The sequence below is a fragment of the Triturus cristatus genome, chromosome 8 (assembly GCF_964204655.1).
Source record: "Triturus cristatus chromosome 8, aTriCri1.1, whole genome shotgun sequence".
In the NCBI taxonomy this organism is placed as follows: Eukaryota; Metazoa; Chordata; class Amphibia; order Caudata; family Salamandridae; genus Triturus; species Triturus cristatus.
Genome location: NC_140591.1, coordinates 829,569,226 through 829,586,495, shown reverse-complemented (window position 1 = coordinate 829,586,495; position 17,270 = coordinate 829,569,226). Strand labels below are relative to the sequence as shown.

Sequence of the window (17,270 nt, the reverse complement as noted above, 5' to 3'; positions counted from 1 at the left end):
AAAGCAGATCTACAGAAGGCCTTTACATTCAAGGCAACGAGTGAATTCAAAACTACCAGGATTCAACGTTATGAAACTGGAGAGCAAGCCGGCAGATTATTGGCACTGCAAATTAAACAGGAAAGAGTTAAAAATAACATTATTAAGATAGAAGATAATGGGAAAGAGTATACGGAAGCTAAAGACATCCTCCAGGTGTTCAAGAACTTTTACCAAGATCTCTATAGGGAGGAAAATGTTAAAGGCCCACGAGGCCATGAGTATTTAGATACCGGCCCACGCCTTGACAACACCGCCAGGGAGGAATTGGAGGACGATATTAGTGAGAGTGAGTTAGCAAATGCCTTGCAGGAGCTTCCTACTGGCAAAGCAGCGGGCCCGGACGGGATCCCGCTCGAGGTATATAAATGCTTTGCTTCTGCCATTACCCCATATCTGCTTGATTTATTTAATGGTATAGTTTATACAGGGGCGGTCCCAGATTCTTGGAGGGAAACTAATATAGTGGTCTTTCACAAGAAAGGGAAGCCAAAGGAAAAACCTGGATCCTACCGTCCCATTTCGTTAATAAACGCTGATACCAAACTCTATTCTAAAATTCTGGCTAAGAGGTTGGGCAGGGTCATAGGTGATCTCGTCTCCCCTTGGCAACACGGGTTTGTTCCTGGACGGGGCACCACGGATCACATCAGGAGGGCCATAACACTGTTTGATGCCCAGTCCACGGCGGGAGACGGGATGGCCATGATCCTGCTCGACGCAGAGAAGGCCTTTGATAGAGTGGTCTGGGACTTTCTTTGGGGGATTTTGGCAGGAAGAGGATTTGGTGAGAAACTTATGAGAGCGTTAAGAGCAATGTATATCAACCCAGTCGCCAGAGTAGTGGTTATGGGTGAGAGATCTGATCTGATAACAATAAATCGCGGTACACGTCAAGGTTGCCCTTGTTCCCCCATCCTTTTTGCGTTATATATCGACCCGTTTATCCAAAAGATTCTCAGTTGCCCGGGAATTAGTCCAGTGATGTGTCAGGGATACGAAACTAAGGTTATGGCATATGCGGATGACCTGGCGGTGACCACAGTGGACCCGCATCAGGCACTCCCTGAGTTGGTACAAATGGCAAAGGACTTTGGTGTAGATTCAGGATACTTACTGAATGAATCCAAAACACAAATCATCTGTACTGAAAATATCAGCAAAATTGATGAAAGATATGTTGACTCGGCGACATACTTGGGGGTCAGAATTAATGCGGCAACAATGAAAACTGTAGCTGAGAATTTCGGATCATTAAGCAAATCTATAGAAACAGAGCTAAAAAGAATTGATGTTCTACACCTTTCATTGATTGGAAGAGTCAACGTACTAAAAATGACTATGTTCCCCAAAATTCTTTATTTATTCCGTTCCATACCCCTCCTAATAGATGAAACAGTAATTAAAGGTCTGGAATCAATTTTCATAAAATTTGTTTGGCAATATGGGCGAGTCAGGCGTTCTACAAATTTATTATCTCTTCCCAGGGATAGGGGGGGTCTGGCATTACCGAATCTGAGGCTTTATCATTGGTCATGTTTGCTGGTACATATGTCTATTCTCTTTCAGACGGAGGCTAAACCTGCCCAGGGGAATCTTGGTACTCAGATGCCCCCCTCAATATTTGAATTATTAATTGGCCGTAAAGCGGTAGGTTTACTTATGCGGGAAGTAGATCGAAGGTATTATAGAAAGGCCCGCTTTAAGGTGTTGGTAGGGGCTTGGGGGGTCTGGAGGGCAGTGTCAAAGTTTTTAGGTATCCCTAAAGTAAATCGATACCTTCACCTCCATAATTCTAGGGTATTCCCTCAGATGGCAGATGATAGAAATCTGCAGGTATGGGGGAATTTGGGAATTAGGACAGTTAGGGATTTAATGAGCGGGGAGGAGATTTTGGATTTTGAGTCATTACAACTCAGTGTTGGCATTTCTAGTAAATACTGGCTGCTGTATTTAAGATTAACAAGCTGGATGAAGGCTGTAAGACCTAGAACTCTACTGGTAGATGAATCTCCCATTATGGACCAGCTAGTCAAGGGGTGTCAGAAGATTAAGGTTTTCTATACTTTATTTATTGGCTCAATACAAGATGATCTGGAAAAAATAGAATCCTCTTTGGCTATGAAACTGGGGAACCCTGACGTTGATTTAGACTATGCCCTTCTCTTACAAAAGAAAATATTCCGCTCCTCTAACTTGAAGGCGCAACACTATAAAACCTTGTTTAATTTATACCATACGCCTGCAAAATTATATTCTTGGGGGATAAGGGAAGATGATCGATGTCCCAGATGCAAGACAGGCCAGGCCGATTTGCTCCATATGTTTAACGATTGTATGGCCTTGGAGGGAATACAGAGGGAAATTGAAAAATTTTGGGAGGGGCTGTTAGGCCAAAAAATCTTATTGTCAACCACCCTTATGATACTAGGTACCGATAATAGGTTAAATCTGGGGGAAACGGAGGAGGCCTTGGTGTTTATCTCCGTTGCAGTACTTAGGTTATTAATTTCTGCAGGCTGGAAAGATATAGCTGCTCCTTCATTTCAAATGTGGCTTACTAGACTACTTGGCTTACATAATATAGAGATAGCGTTGTACGCCCAGAAGGGGGGAAAAACAGGTGATTTCGGGAAAGGTATTTGGGCTCCCATTACAAGGTGGAGGGAGGCAAGATCAAGAGAATGAGTGGGGAGGAGAGCAGGGTATAGTGAATAGAAAGAAGGAATTTTATTTGTTACCTGTTGCTCTGAGGTGGCAAAAGGCTTTTGAAGAAGATGCTTCAACTGTAAGTTTAAAATTTATGTACTGGTTTGTTTCTTGATGTATTATGATGTCATTATGTACCTACTGCAAACAAAATAAAATAAAAAATAAAAAAAAAAAAGAAATCTCTCTTTTGTGGTGAAGGAATATATTTTCTTTTTTAAAAATTTCAATATACTTTTTATTGTTTTTTTTTATTTTTTTTTTTTTTACAAAATATGACATTTAACATATAACATGTACTCATCAACGCTTTGTTGTTACAGGGCAGCCCAAACTGGCTGAGTTAGCTGTAGTACATTTTCGGTAGCTTGACTGCCCCCCATCCACTGTCATCATATGGGACAGAGAGAGAATGGAAGGGCAATGATAGGAATTGGGGTAGAGAGAAAAAGAGATAGCATGCCAGAAGTTTTATTTTCCTCGCTAAGTGTCTTGAACTCGTGAGGGTGTGCTTTTCGAGTCGGGAATATATTTTCTATTCATGCTAAAGGCGCATTGATCGAGAACAGAGAACAGACACAAATGCAAATCCGAGAGTGTTGGCTGAAGTGTAGTGTAAAATATTGTTTGATCTTTATGAAAAGAAAGCATTGGATTACTCACTATGCTGAATGCTGCCTACAGGAATTGAAAAGTGTTCAATTTTTAGGTCTGGATTGCGGCACCGCAATGTGACCTATTGATTACAAAATTCAAAGTTAGTTTTGTCTCCCCTTTCAACCATCCGCTTTTATCGACCAGCCTCTTTGAGCCATTCACTTGAGACTTTTTCAATCACTTCTTTGCTCGGCCCAGTGAAGTATTTATTTCTCACCTTATGCTAGTGGGTGCCTGACTGTATCTTCGCTCGAGCTTTTGCACTGAGCTACATGGCCTATTTTGAATCAGTAGACCTATCTGTGCGCTCCTGTGTATCACACTCTTATGCACGAATGCTGCATATGTTAGCATATTAAAACTGAACGCGATTATTTCTTCCAATGCTTAATGTTCTCAGGATAGTTTCTTCAATTATCACTCTTCTAAACACTTTACTCGCATCACTATAGAAACACAAATGAAAAGAAGTGCTTGTGAGTGAATAAAGTACGCCAATTTTTGCAACTTCCCGCTATGTGTTCATTTTCCTACTCAACAAAAAGTTAAGCTAACTAATGATCTCACAGAAGTTCACACATAAAACTTAATGTACATTAAAAGAAGAGAGGGCAATTATAGAGCATCTACATTTATTCTTTTATTCTGGTCTCTTAAGCCCTTGCCACTTTGTGAAACCAGTGTGCAAGTGCTAAAATCGTGAGCAGATGGTATTGGTGCATGTTTTAGCACTTGCATCCATTAGAGCAGATGTCTTCAAACTATTTTATCTGAACGTCTTGAGATGTTGAGCCCCACGCTTGAGATGTTGAGCCCCACCACCTGACAGAAAATTCTGGAAGCTGATATTCTGCATCATTAATAGCAATTCCTTAGCCATTCCCACCCGCAGAGTCCAGTTCGTATTTGGCAAATAACAGTAATAAAATTAAGAGTGTTTAGGAAACTGAAGTTTTTGTAGTACCTGTGGTTGGTTGACAGATGCTTGAGTTCTAATAAAAAGTTTCCAAGAAAAAATTTGCAAAAAAAAAAAAACAATGGTCCCTGCTTTTTCACACAAAACACAACATTTTTCATAGATTTATGAAAACCCTTTCAAAACTAAGGTTAGGGGTGGGCCTGTTTTTCTCCACAGAGACGGTCAATCTGTGGATTGATTCCTGCTGCTGTCATCCTGAGGTTGTGCTCCACTCTCAGTCTTGAGCCGTACTCAGTCTTCAATCCCGCAATTGATCATTCACCCACATGGCTGTGATTTGCAAATTAGGCAACTGAGCCACTAGACGATCTGACCACGGCCCTGAGCTTCGAAGACAGTGAATCCGGTTATACTACGCAGCTGCAGGGGGCCCCCTCAGCACCGTACTCAGGCCTGAGCGCTCCATATTAGTTACTGAGTTGGGGCCCCTTCATTTACCTTGAAGGGTGGCCCCCTCAGCTTTCGTTATGCCAGTGATACTACGTAGCGAATGGTTAAAAAAAGGACGGTTTAGCTTTCAGGGCTCACCTGGAGTAGTCTGTTACCTTTCTGTTCCATTGTTTCCCATAGGTGTGTGCAGCCTCTGTGTATTATAAAGGTGAGGAAAGCGTAGCATCGTATGTGCCTTTGTTCTCGCAAGCGCCCGTCGGGGAACGTTCTGGGCCACCCTTCTTTCTGCAAAATCAGCACAACAAAGATAATTGGCTTAGTAGCTATTGTGAAGTGAAACACACTGCCTTGATGCCAGGCATATCCCACAATAGGCAGGGAATTTGTGATTCATATCATAGCCTGCCATCCCAGTATAAATATAGAATGACATCCCCCAAACAAGTGTTCTAGACATTTTTAACTAGCTGTGCCAAGCAGTTCATAGCAATGGACTAGAGAAGAATTCTATGTTCCAGGGCAGTTATCTCCCTTCTCAGGTCATGAACATAACGAAGTCCTGCAACAACCCAGTGAGACGAGCTTGAGGAGGCTTGAAGCATGGATTGGAAGTACAGCGAGGAACTGATTAGAAAAGTGAACCCCAGCCTAGCTGCCTAACACCACCACCCGGGCATGGAGAGCAACATCATAGCCGAAATGTCATGCCCACAGTTGCATGGGGACAAATTCCTGTGCCTGCAACCCAGCCATCAAAGATAATCCCATGGCAGTGCCATGAAAGGGATGCCAATCTAGAAGTCAGTCAAGCATTCATCAATAATGGAAAGACATGGAGAAGACAACTGACCAGCTTATGATAAAGTAATAATACCCCAGTGCAAGAGGAGAGCACATAGCTCCAGAAGATGCACGTAATGACCCAACGATTGCTGAAATTCAACCACTAGGAATCCAGCGGGTGGGAGAGTGGAATCAGCACTGCTTAAGGCATATGCAGGGACTGACCTGTTGCCACAGGTCATTACAATAGACTTAACTGAGCAATCGAACCGCAACAAATCTTGCCTATGGTTGAGGAAAGCTTGCAACGTATAGCACTGGTGTAAATAATACAAAAACAAATTGAAAACCTTACAGATGTGCCACTTAATGGGGTGTCAGTATAACAGCTGGTGCTAAGGATCTATTTGGCGACCTGCATAACTATATCTTGCAGACAGACTTGTCACAAATAGTTGCAGACTCGTAAATTCTATTTAGGCAACTGGATCAGTAAGTTTAAACAAAAGAAACATCAGAGGCTGGTGAGTAGAAGGGCAAGACCCTCAGCAGGCTTTTTGAAAACCAGTTTGCGAGTTTTACTGAGACAAAAGCAAAGAAAGCGGAGCGCTCACAAAATGTCGTAATATTTTTTTTGCAGTTTTATATAGCACGAACATGGCCCAAAGGTATTGGAGCACTTTTCAGGAGCGTCATTTACATTCCACAAGGACACATTCATTTTTTGTAAGCACAATGAGATTAAGTGATTTGCCAAGAACCACAGGACGTTGAGCAGATGCCGAGAATTGAACCTGGTTCCCCAGCTTCAAAGTCAGCAGCTCTGGCCATTACACCACATCCTTGCCTGTAGTCAAAATATCAACGAAAGGAGTCCCTCAAAACATGCTTTCTGACACAATTGACAAATTTGTGATTGAGGATTTTGGGCAGGTGTCGCCAGTAGGAGGCTATCCACGGTTTTCCAAAAAGGCCTAGGGGACATCTACATCAGACACAGATGTGATATAAGTAATTCAAGAGGATGTATATCTTTCTTCTCTAGCAGCATCAATAGTCATTCCATTGTTAACATAGTTGCCTTATAAAGAAGATCGCCTTATAAAGGTTCAGAAGCAGACGTAGAAAAAAAACATTTATATTTGCCATTCAAGAGAAGTGAGGACAGATGGCATATTTCATAATAATTGTTATGTTGGGCTTGTGGACTCAGCTCTAGGGTATTGGAACACTTTAAATGAGCATCGGCGACTTTAATCGAGGTCCAATTCATTTTCTGGAAGTCACAGGTAAATCAAGCATTTTTGCCCAGTATCACATGATGTTGAGCAGATGGCAGGACTCGAACCTGGGTCACCAGAACCAAAGTCAGCCTCTCTGGCATTAATGCCACATCCTCTCCTCTTTGAAACATTCAATGTTCCCACTAGCATTGGAATTAAAGGGGAAAGAGGGAGACTAAAAAAATAAAATAAAGAAAAAAATCTTTACGCTTACCTGCCAGTGAATGGAATCTTCAGGAAGGATGCACCTGTTGTAAAATCCTTGGAGCGTAAGGCAGTAGCTGCGAGATTAGAAACCAGGATAACCTCGAAGTGCAGATGTTTTCAACAACGAGGCGAAGGGCGGCAACCAGATGTGATATCCGGCAACCACGAGGCATCAGGATCAACATTTCACGATAAGACATTTTCAGTGGTATTCCCAAACATTGCACAGTGGAAATCTTCTGCTGTGTGGCCTTCAAGAGATATCTTGTAGCAGGATGATACATGCTGTAATCTTGATCTCAGCACAGGTGCAGAGATTTATTATTCAACTCTCAGTGAAACACATATAAACAATTCTCATAGAAACCATAACATTTTTGTAGCAATCCTATTAACAGAAACTACTGCAGCTTGGCTCCTGAAATGAGAGAAAGAACACAGTAGCCAAAAGTACATTTTCATTTCAGCATGAGATATGTAAACTGAAGCCCTGGTTAACAAGCCCAGGCTAACAGGCCCTGGCTAACAATGTGAAAATCACTCTTTATGTATATGTATATGTATATGTAGTGCAGATTACTACACATTATGCAAAGCATGACATAGTGACAGAGCATCCCCACCATTTTGGCTGAATATTTCAACATCTTTATGGATTCCACATTTCTTTTCTGCTAGAGCAGAATAGCTCAATTTCAAATCAATACAGCGCAGATCATATATGCGTCTCAGAAGAGATACTAGATTCTCATTGAGCAGGTATCCACTTCTCAAAGAATCGTAGTTTTAGCCAACCGTACTTTCTTAAAAGTTTACGCGCATCAGTATTTGTCTTCCAAGTCTAGTTCTCACTTTAAAGTCTAATTGAATACACTTTGATGGATCATAAGGTTAGCAGAAGACTCCATGTCTACTGGGATACTGTTTTCCCGTCCTTAGCCTTTGTATGGATACACTTTGAATTCTAGGAGATAGTCATGTCTCAACACAACTGAATCAGCTGGATTCAATTTCCAGATTCTAAGGGGTTGTAGAAGGCAAGACTGGGCCAGAATAAGATGTCCCCAGTGATATGGAGTAATCTGGTAGCCTTAACGTAGTACAGAGTTCGTGCTTCTGCTGCTACTGTCTTTGCCGGATTGCGTTGAGGGTTATTGAAGATGGAAGACTTTCGTTTCCACAACTTTGATCTCTCTGTGTGAGAATGGCATAAGGAAGGTGAAGCACAGTTCTTTAATGGAGAAAGGGTTTATATTCCTATAATAAGCTATTATTCCCTCTTTTATCACATGAATTTCAGTTTAGTAGTTCAATATGTTTCACAAAATATATTTTGATGACTAGCTATTGGGATTTAGACCTGTTGCTGTTTCAGTTGCATTTAAGGCTGATCAGACACATTGACCATATAGAGAAATAGCTCCTTTTCCGAAAGTAACAAAGACCGGCGTCCACATACGATATTTTGGTCAAACTATCGATGTGTCTTATCCACCTTTCCTCTTATGCATGAGAAAGGATCTGATCCACTGAGGAACTATACCTTTGAAACCGGCTTCTTCAAGGGTAGAGAACAGTGTTGCAAATGATAGCCAGCATGCTTTAAACAACGGCTTCAAACACAGCAGAAAGATCTAACAACGCCAACATATGTACCTGGCCTGAATCAACAAGCATCCTCAGATTATCATGGGTGGAAAGAACTATCAATTCAGTGTTCAAACCTGCCTGTGAACCTGCCTGATAGTCATCTAAGAAAGGGTCATTTTCAAAACATTGTTGACACTGATCCAGGGCTATTTTTTTCCAAGAGTTTGCTTAAATAGGGTGAAAGTTACTTGTATCACTAGGATGTAGTCAGGGTTTTTTGAGTACTCATTTGACCACTGCCTCTTTCCAGAGTAAAGGAAAGATTTAATCTGTGAAGGAACAACTGAAATGGTTCAAGGAAAGGGGGATGCTGTCAAGTAGTTGAGATTTCATTCAGGCCCAAAGGAAGGCTCTTTCTTATGATTGCTAGTAATTGTTCCTGAGTAATGGCTAAGAATGAACTCATAACAGGGTTGCCAGCAGATGAATGGGGCTTATGAGAGAGTAGGACGGGTTCAGGGATAGCCTCTTGACTGATGAAATCTCTTTGGTTGAGGAATTTAGTCTGTAAAAGTCTGGAATAAATATTAAAGACTGCTTGCTTTGATACTCCTAGAATTTTGCAATTTTGAGAAAATAAGGATGGGACAAAATCATGATGTTGTAAAAGCAAGCCTTTTTGGCTTCCTTAATCTTGAGTTATCGTCTTGAAACATCCCTTTGTAAGCATCTAATAATTTAGGGTTACAGTCTGTATGTCATCGCCTTTCTGTTCTGCGGATGTTCAGTTTAGTGCTCCTTCAGTTCGGACAAAAACTATGAATTCCTTAATTTGTTAGTGGTAGATAGATTGAGGTCCTGAATGGGGAGAATGCCTTCTAATACTGACATGCACGAAGAATTAATGTTAGAAACCAACTAAAGATGATCTAAGCAGAGAAAGGAGATGGTGGTGGAGAATAGGTGCTTGAATCCCCAAGTTGTTGTAATTTTTGCCGCCATGTTTAAAAACCAATGGACGAGTTGATAGAGCTTTTAAATTGACCGGGGCTAGAATAGAGCAGAGAGTAGCCAAGTGTTCTGAACAGGCAGGGAGAATAAGCACATGAGACCTTATATGATTAGGGGGAAGAGAAAATTGCATCTAAAAGATGACTTGCCAAATGAGTGGAACAAAAGTTTTGCAGCTCTAAATGTTCTGTTTCTTCTTCTGCTACTTAAAATCTAGCTGTCGTACTTTTCCAAAATGAAATATTTTGTAATGTTAAACATTTTGTAGATAGGTGGGTCGTCAAACGTGCTAACTTATATAAACACAGACACTTGCAAATGCTCTTTACATCAGTTGGATGCATAGCTAATGTTTATACAATAAAAGCCTACCTTATTTGTTAGCTTTGTCAATGCTGAGAAAATAGAAGAAAAAAATGTACTCCCTCTCTAGAATGTGTATAAAAAAGAATTGAATGTGACAAGCAGCATGATGACTAAGGGCCCGATTAAGAGTCTGGCAGTCCATGGTCTGCCATGCTCGTGGGGACGCTGCAGTACTGTCTCCTGACCGCCCTATTACGAATCGTGTGGTCGGACCTTCACAGCCCCACCACAGCCACTAGGGAACCGCCATTCCCTGGTGGTGTTGCAGCAGTCAGAAGGCCACAATATGCTTGGTGAAACAGCTGTGATCCCGCCAAGCGTATTACGAGTTTCCTCTCAGTCTGCGGTGTCATGGAGGTTCCTCCATCATGAACACCGTGATGGAGCAGAAAGAAAGGGGGCCCTGCAGGGCCCGTGTGCCTCCTTTGCATCGGGATGCATGCAGGGGGGGGGACAACATGTGCCCCTCCTGTGTTCATACACCCCAGTTCCTGCACGGCATGGACTTTTTAGTCCATGCTGTGCAGGAACTGTTTTTGGCAGTCCCATTGCTGAGCCCATTTTTAGAGGCGCCGCCGTGGGAACATAAAAAAACAGACCACCAGACAGGAGGAAACTCCAAATCTGGCAGGTGGTCTGACCATAGCTTTGGCTGTCCGGCAACAGGGCGGCCCGACGCTTCACTGCCAAAGTTGTAATCGGCCCAAAGTGTACTTTTTATGACGTAGAATAGTCCCTCGTGCATTCCAATGGAAGCACATTTTGGAAGGCACAATGATGCACCAAATAGCCAATAGCATTATGTTAGAGGGTAAAACTCTGCTCATTGTTGCCATAGCCCATGCTATGTATGTTTTAAAGAACTGATAGCAATATATTTTAAAATCAGCTAAGCTGTCTAGCCAGACCTAACAAAAATGCATCATTGTAGAAGAACTAAGAGTTGGGAGCAAACCATCTTGATTTGTGTTCGCTAGAGCGGCACATTGCATAAAACAGGGGCTTACTGATGGTCATGACAATTAAATACATATTATTGACTGCTTACTCTGATTGGTCTGGGAACGTTCATTAGAGTAGAACAGAGGTGTGTTTTGTCTAATTGGTAAGGGATCATGCGACCTACATAACAGCCTGCCTGGTCAGTATCCTGGGTGCATTCCTCTCCTGAGATGCAATCTTAGCACAGGACGTGTTAAATGCCATATTTGCTGACCGAGAAAGTGACAAGGAATGCTTTTGATATCTTGCTGCCACCACCAACTAAGTGTGCGCTGCATAGATAGAGCATGTCATCAGGTAAGGACATATTATTTACAGGTTAGGATGAATCTGACTGGTTAGTATTTGCATTTGAGTCTTCAGGGTCAAATTGTGAACCCGGTGGCCATCAAAACCTTTATTTTGTTAGTTCGTCCTCATCCACATTCTAAAAGGTTATTGATGTACCAGCACAATGAGGACTTTTTAGTATCAGAGTGCTTTATAAATAAATAAGGAAATTGGATTGTGGTTGGTTCAGTTGGGAGGGAAGCCTGGTTGGTGCGTGGGAAAATAATTTAAGTGAATACTTATCCATCTGTCATGTTGGATGGAGTCACTGCTAGGTGTGCCTTTCAGGCCCTTATGTTAGGGGTTGGGTTGTTTCATTGGCACAGTTGGTCTTAAACCATTTGGTGAGCTGTTTGGACATGGATGCTTTCCCTAATGTCTTGCAGTCTCGCTTTAGAGCTCATCACGGGACATGGTCTGTCATGTCCTGTGTGCAGGAGACTTGCACGGTCATGGTTTTGGTTGCGTCTGTGTACGTTACATTCCTTCCTGGGACAGTTTTGCAATGGACAATCTACTTCTTACAGGGCACTCCTGCACCATTAGCCATTGATTCCAGTGTGTCATCTTTCATTATGGCAGCTTTTGAAGCCAGACAGTGGAGATATATTCACCTTTTTACTACAAGTATAGGAAAGTCTGCTAGGCGATAACATTGTGCTGATTTCACTCTTTATCTCATTCCATGGCAACCTCAAGACTTCACATATCCTGACAAATAATCTAGGAAAAGGAGTCAACAGGAAGTAGATTAATTGGCTGCCGTGGTACAGTCAACTGCTATCGATTAATGGCATGTGCCAACTACCCAGGATCCACTCACACCTCCTCAATGTCCACTTTACCTGATGCAAGAACACGGATTCTAAAAATAATCACATCCGCTCCAGGATTAGCTTTCCTATTGGAGGACACTCGAAGATCTGCGCTTTCTCCTGCAGTCACGACTCATTTGGAGTCAGCGAATCTTTGTCTGGTATACAACAAGGAGGCCTCCGCCTCTGCAGCAGACCGCTCCTGTTTACCTACTGGGATGAACATCCCCGTTGAAGGGTAGTGAAAATATATTGTGTGGTGCTCTCAGCTCCCTTCTCCGTTCTGAGCCCTGTTTAAGCTGGCCATAAAGACTGTGAATACTTTGAACATCCTCATTTAGGATCAGTTTACAATTCTTCATTGGGGCACCCAGTGACTCCTGCGCTTTGAGTATCAGGGAGGTTAAAAGCAGGTTATATGTGCTATGCTTGATTCTCCTTGGAGGATCCCATTCATTCTATTTGGTCCCATAGGTGCCAGCAGTCTCTGGCCATCAATAGTGCAAAGGCTTCTTAAAAACCAGGGAAGAGGAGACGAGTGTGTGAGCATAAGGGAGTAACAAGAGCTGAGGGTGTGACAGAAAGAGTGACTTTGAGGGACAATTTTTTTTTGTACTGAGGCAAAAAGCCACTTTGAGTACAAAAGGCAATTTGTAATCTGTAATGTTCACACTTTTGCATGGGGGCATGGTAACATTGGGATGTGTGTCATCGACTCCTGTTTACTGCTGACCTAAATAGTGGCCTTACTGATGCTAAGCGGCTACCTATGTATTGGGAAGACCAATGGCATCTACGCCATTTTCACCTTCCAGTCAGAGCCTAACATGCCTCATAGTTCTGATATGAAAGGAATCCCCAGGATCCTTTTATATCCTTTTACTATTTACAGCCCCTGCAAGCAGCAGAAGCGTGGTGCGCAGAACTATGTAAAACAAGTTCTTTTCTATTCATAATGCAAACAAAAGACCGCCATTTTATGAATTTCCCTATTTGACTTTAGGCAATTGCATAGACATAGAAGTGAATGTGTGTGGATACTTTGCAAGTCCAGAGGACAGTTACAAAGTATGAAGGGCAGTACTTTGTAGTGACCCTTAAAAAAAATAGCACTAGAAGGATTAGCACACCAGGCCTTTCTGTCTTTCCTGATGTCTCTTGGCCTGGAACCACTGTGTGCTCAAACCATGGACCTGATAATTCCAGGCACAATTGAAGGCATGGGCGAAGTGGGCTCAGGCCCAGGCCCCAGCTTTCCAAGGGCCCCCCTGATGGATCAGGACCTGCTCTCCACACATTCCTGCCCTAATGACATTGAAGGATTTCTAAACATAGATTGTATTAAATACCATTATCCTTTAACTTATTTTTAATATTGTTAATGAGGGGGAGTATATTACAGGCATTTTTCAGAGAAAAATGGTGTTTGTTTTTCAGTACCATGCAACATCCTTAAAAAAAAGTTCCTTTTAGATTAAAACAGGACCTCACATATGAGAAATGGCAGAGGGTAGCAGAGAATATTTGCACTAATATTATTGAGCTGCTGCTATGTTTCAGTATTGAAAACACACGTCACTATCCCTGGATATTAGATGTAAACGCGTTCAGAATTTGGAGCAGTCTGCCTGAGCAGTGTCAGTGACCTGTCCAAAGAAGGCATGAAAAAGCTGAAATTGGATCATAAATTCAAAGATGTTCTGAACAGGGTCCCCCTAAATATGCTTGACCTAGGGCCCCCCAAATCCTTAAGATGTCCCTGCTTGAGCTGCGGGCATCTGCTGCACCTGGCACCCACCTGTGCTAAAAAGCAGCAGAAGGCGAGCACTATGCTCTATCTCCTCCATTTATATGCCCTCCCCATGCCCGCGCCATCCCCCACCATTAGCTGGAAACACAGCAGCACCAGTACACATTTACCTCTTGCTTTATGCAGGTGGTTGGTAAATGTGCATTTTTGGGGCAGTTATTTTCGCCAGAAGAGAGAAAACATGCAGAGTTGGACCCAGTATTTCTAGGCCCACATGTTAGTCCCCAATCCTGTGGAAATAATTTATAGTCCCTGGGTTTTATGTGAGGGATATCAGACTGAATCAGAGAATTCCTACACCATGGAACTTACAAGAAGGCCCAAAGAAGAGGGAAAGAAAAGGCACATTCTATTGTGATCATTTGTATTTAATTGGAAATGTCTGTTCAATGTTACTAATGTTCTGTGATCTTAAAGTAAAATGTTCACTAAACCTCTGATATTTTCTTTCCTTTGCAGTACAATGGCTCGTTGGTTTGGTGTCAGAATCACAAACAGTGCTCGAAGGTATGTTTCCTGCTTCTTCACCTTCTTTGTGAATCTAAAATATTCAGTCTCAAAGGCCCCATCCATACAAAGGGTTTGACAACGCTATTGAATATTTCTGTTTGTGAAGGAATGTCAGTCAAGTTGTAAAAAATGTGCTGAGCATTTGTTCTCCGTTGAATTGTATTCTTGGTGTCAGTTTCTTTTGATTTGCGAGTTCAGAATGGCAGAAAAGTGCATTTTTTTTACACCAGGCCTTTTAAGTTAGAGGCTGCTGGTTCTCTTCTTGATCTTTATGTCTGGACAACAGAAAATCCAGGTCGGAATGAAAGTGGTCTGTTTTTCAGGTCTGTGGCCACTGGACGTCCTAATGGGCCCTGGCACTGTATGTCCAATAGTTACATTTTATTTTATAAATGTCCGTTTCAGCAAGATTGTCCGTGTTTTTTTAATTTTTTATGTTGAAAATCCAGTTTGCCGAAAGGCCCGCTATGGAGAATGGCAGAAATATAAATGAGAGATGGTTGGATGCAGGGAGGGCGTGATAGGAATGAAGACAGTGAGCGACAGAGATAGGGATGGAGTCGGAGGAAGAACCAGAGAGTGAGACCGACATGGTGAAGCAAAACATGAAGACAGACCGATTGAGAAAGAAAGGACAAAGAGAGAGACAGGAAAGATACGTATGTGGAACTCCCAGCACATTTGTGCCCCCTTTTTGTTCTATTTATTTGTTATTTTAGACACTTTAGTTTATTTTGTTAGTCAGTTTGCTTTTCCACACATTCCCTTCCTGATAGCTCTCCAGCCAGCCACAATCATCTTAAGGCCAAGCAATGTGTGCTGGATCTGTACTGTAATGTAGATTTGTAGAGCAGGAATCTTGTCACCCTTGAAGGTATCCTGGCACTGAGTAGGTGGGGTTTGCAAGAAGGATCAGTTTAAGAGCCAGGTTTTCAGTTTCTTGCGGAAAGTGACACGGCTGTCCCGATGTGCTGAGGGAGGTCGTTTTGGGATGTGGCTGGACAATTTAGAGGAAATAGCCAATTTCACATCACTTTCTTTGCACTTTTTTTTGACCGGAACACCAGCCATTGGGTTTGTCTTTTCACACCTATCCATATTGATGGGCCTCATTTCCAAACTATCATTCAACCCAGCACAAATAATCTTTTTGAGGAGAATAAATAATTCCCTAACTTGCAGTAATTAATCTGTACCTACAAAGCCAGCTTCTCACAGTTATAGCAGGTTTGTTTTCACCCTCTTAACTTTATTGAGGCAGACAGGTCCTTGGAGTTAATTTTGACAAATCATTATTCTGCCCCTTTTGAGATCATGACCGTGATCTTGCAGCATCTCGAGGTTGTAGACACCACAATAGAATGTTGAAACCAAATGGAAATCTTTTGCTATTGTCTAGCAAGCCAGTTCGACATATCGTTAAAACAATGTAAGATTCAATATTGCTAATTTACCCTTCCACAACAGTGTCCGCTAATCTACTCAGTTTTAAAGGTGACAATAGATCAATTGCCCTCCAAAAACACAAAACCTATTGACATCAATGTCTTAAAATCTTGCAACAAATGGTTTTCCAATATTCTGAAAGAAGTTAAACTGAATACGCTCCGGTATAAAGAGTTTGAGTCACCAATCATGGTCTCGAAAGTAGAAAAAGATGCATTATAATACTTTCACCCTATTGAAAACATATTAAGTAAGCTAAGAAATAATATTTCTTTGCTGAAGACTGAGTCCAACAAAAGTACTGATCTAAACACTCCTTGGAGCAAGCAAACTGAGATACCTTTATCTCATTCTCTTTCTACCTGTTTTTCTCAATTTTCCCAGACAAAGTACAAGCCATTGGCTACTTGATAGATCTTGAAAATACTTTAGTACCTTTTTCGTGCATTGTCACACCTGCCTCAACAATGTCCGAAGATATTCTTCATAGATTTTTTATGGCTATCTCAAGATAAATATTCAGCAAATCTTCTTTCCTCTCGACATGTTCCCCTCAAAACCCATGCTCCTCTGTAAATACGCAAGCTCAGGAACCTATGATTAATCTGCTAATGATTGAGATTCAGAGCCACTGCTTGTCATTCTGTACCTTATCAGAAGATTGGAAAATAGTCGAGGAGCAGTCACTCCTAAGAAATTGGCATTAGATTTATCCAACTTATCTACTACCTTTCTCGGCCAAACTGATTAATATTGTATATATTTTTCAATTTATAGGAATATCTGTAAGGAAACAAAATTGTAGACTATTAACAAGCCAGTTGCACATCTGAAATGTCTTTTGAGATGGTGATCCTAATAGTATTGGTTAAATTAAAGATGGAGATGGATGATGGAGAATTCAGGCTCTTATTTTGCTCTATTGGCAGCCTTTTAACGACACCGCTATCCCCTCTTCCTTTGGAGTACGTGGGGTGTGGTATCAGGATGTTCTGGATTGGATGGCATTCTTTCTTTCCAATAGAGCACAGTTCCTCTTTAGAGTTCAGTCCATAGCAGTTTCAGTAAGGTGTTTTCCATGGCTTGTCCCTATCCCTAGTCAATCTGTAACTGCTCCTTTTAATGAAAGGGCTAGATCCGTAAAGGGCACAAGGGTTCATGTATGCCGATGACACCCAGCTTTTCGTTTGCAAAAGTTCATTCTCCGGGGACATATAACCACTGCCAAATGCTATAGTCAAATGTTTGCTGACCGTGCTTTGTTCAATGCAAATGACGTTTTGTTGTCTCCATTGATGCCTTGCTATTGACAGGGGACTTTGCATATTATTGAAATGATTGCA

General features: G+C 41.8%; 1 protein-coding gene across 2 annotated transcripts in view; it reads left to right on the top strand.

Annotated features, from left to right (window-relative positions):
* The window catches only part of ANOS1 (anosmin 1), a 420,145-nt gene that overhangs the window by 55,622 nt on the left and 347,253 nt on the right, over positions 1 to 17,270 (top strand). For both annotated transcript variants that reach the window (XM_085622286.1, XM_085622285.1), the window contains exon 2: positions 14,431 to 14,478. In XM_085622286.1, coding sequence (XP_085478412.1) covers positions 14,431 to 14,478 — 48 coding nt within the window. The remainder of the gene's footprint in view (positions 1 to 14,430; positions 14,479 to 17,270) is intronic.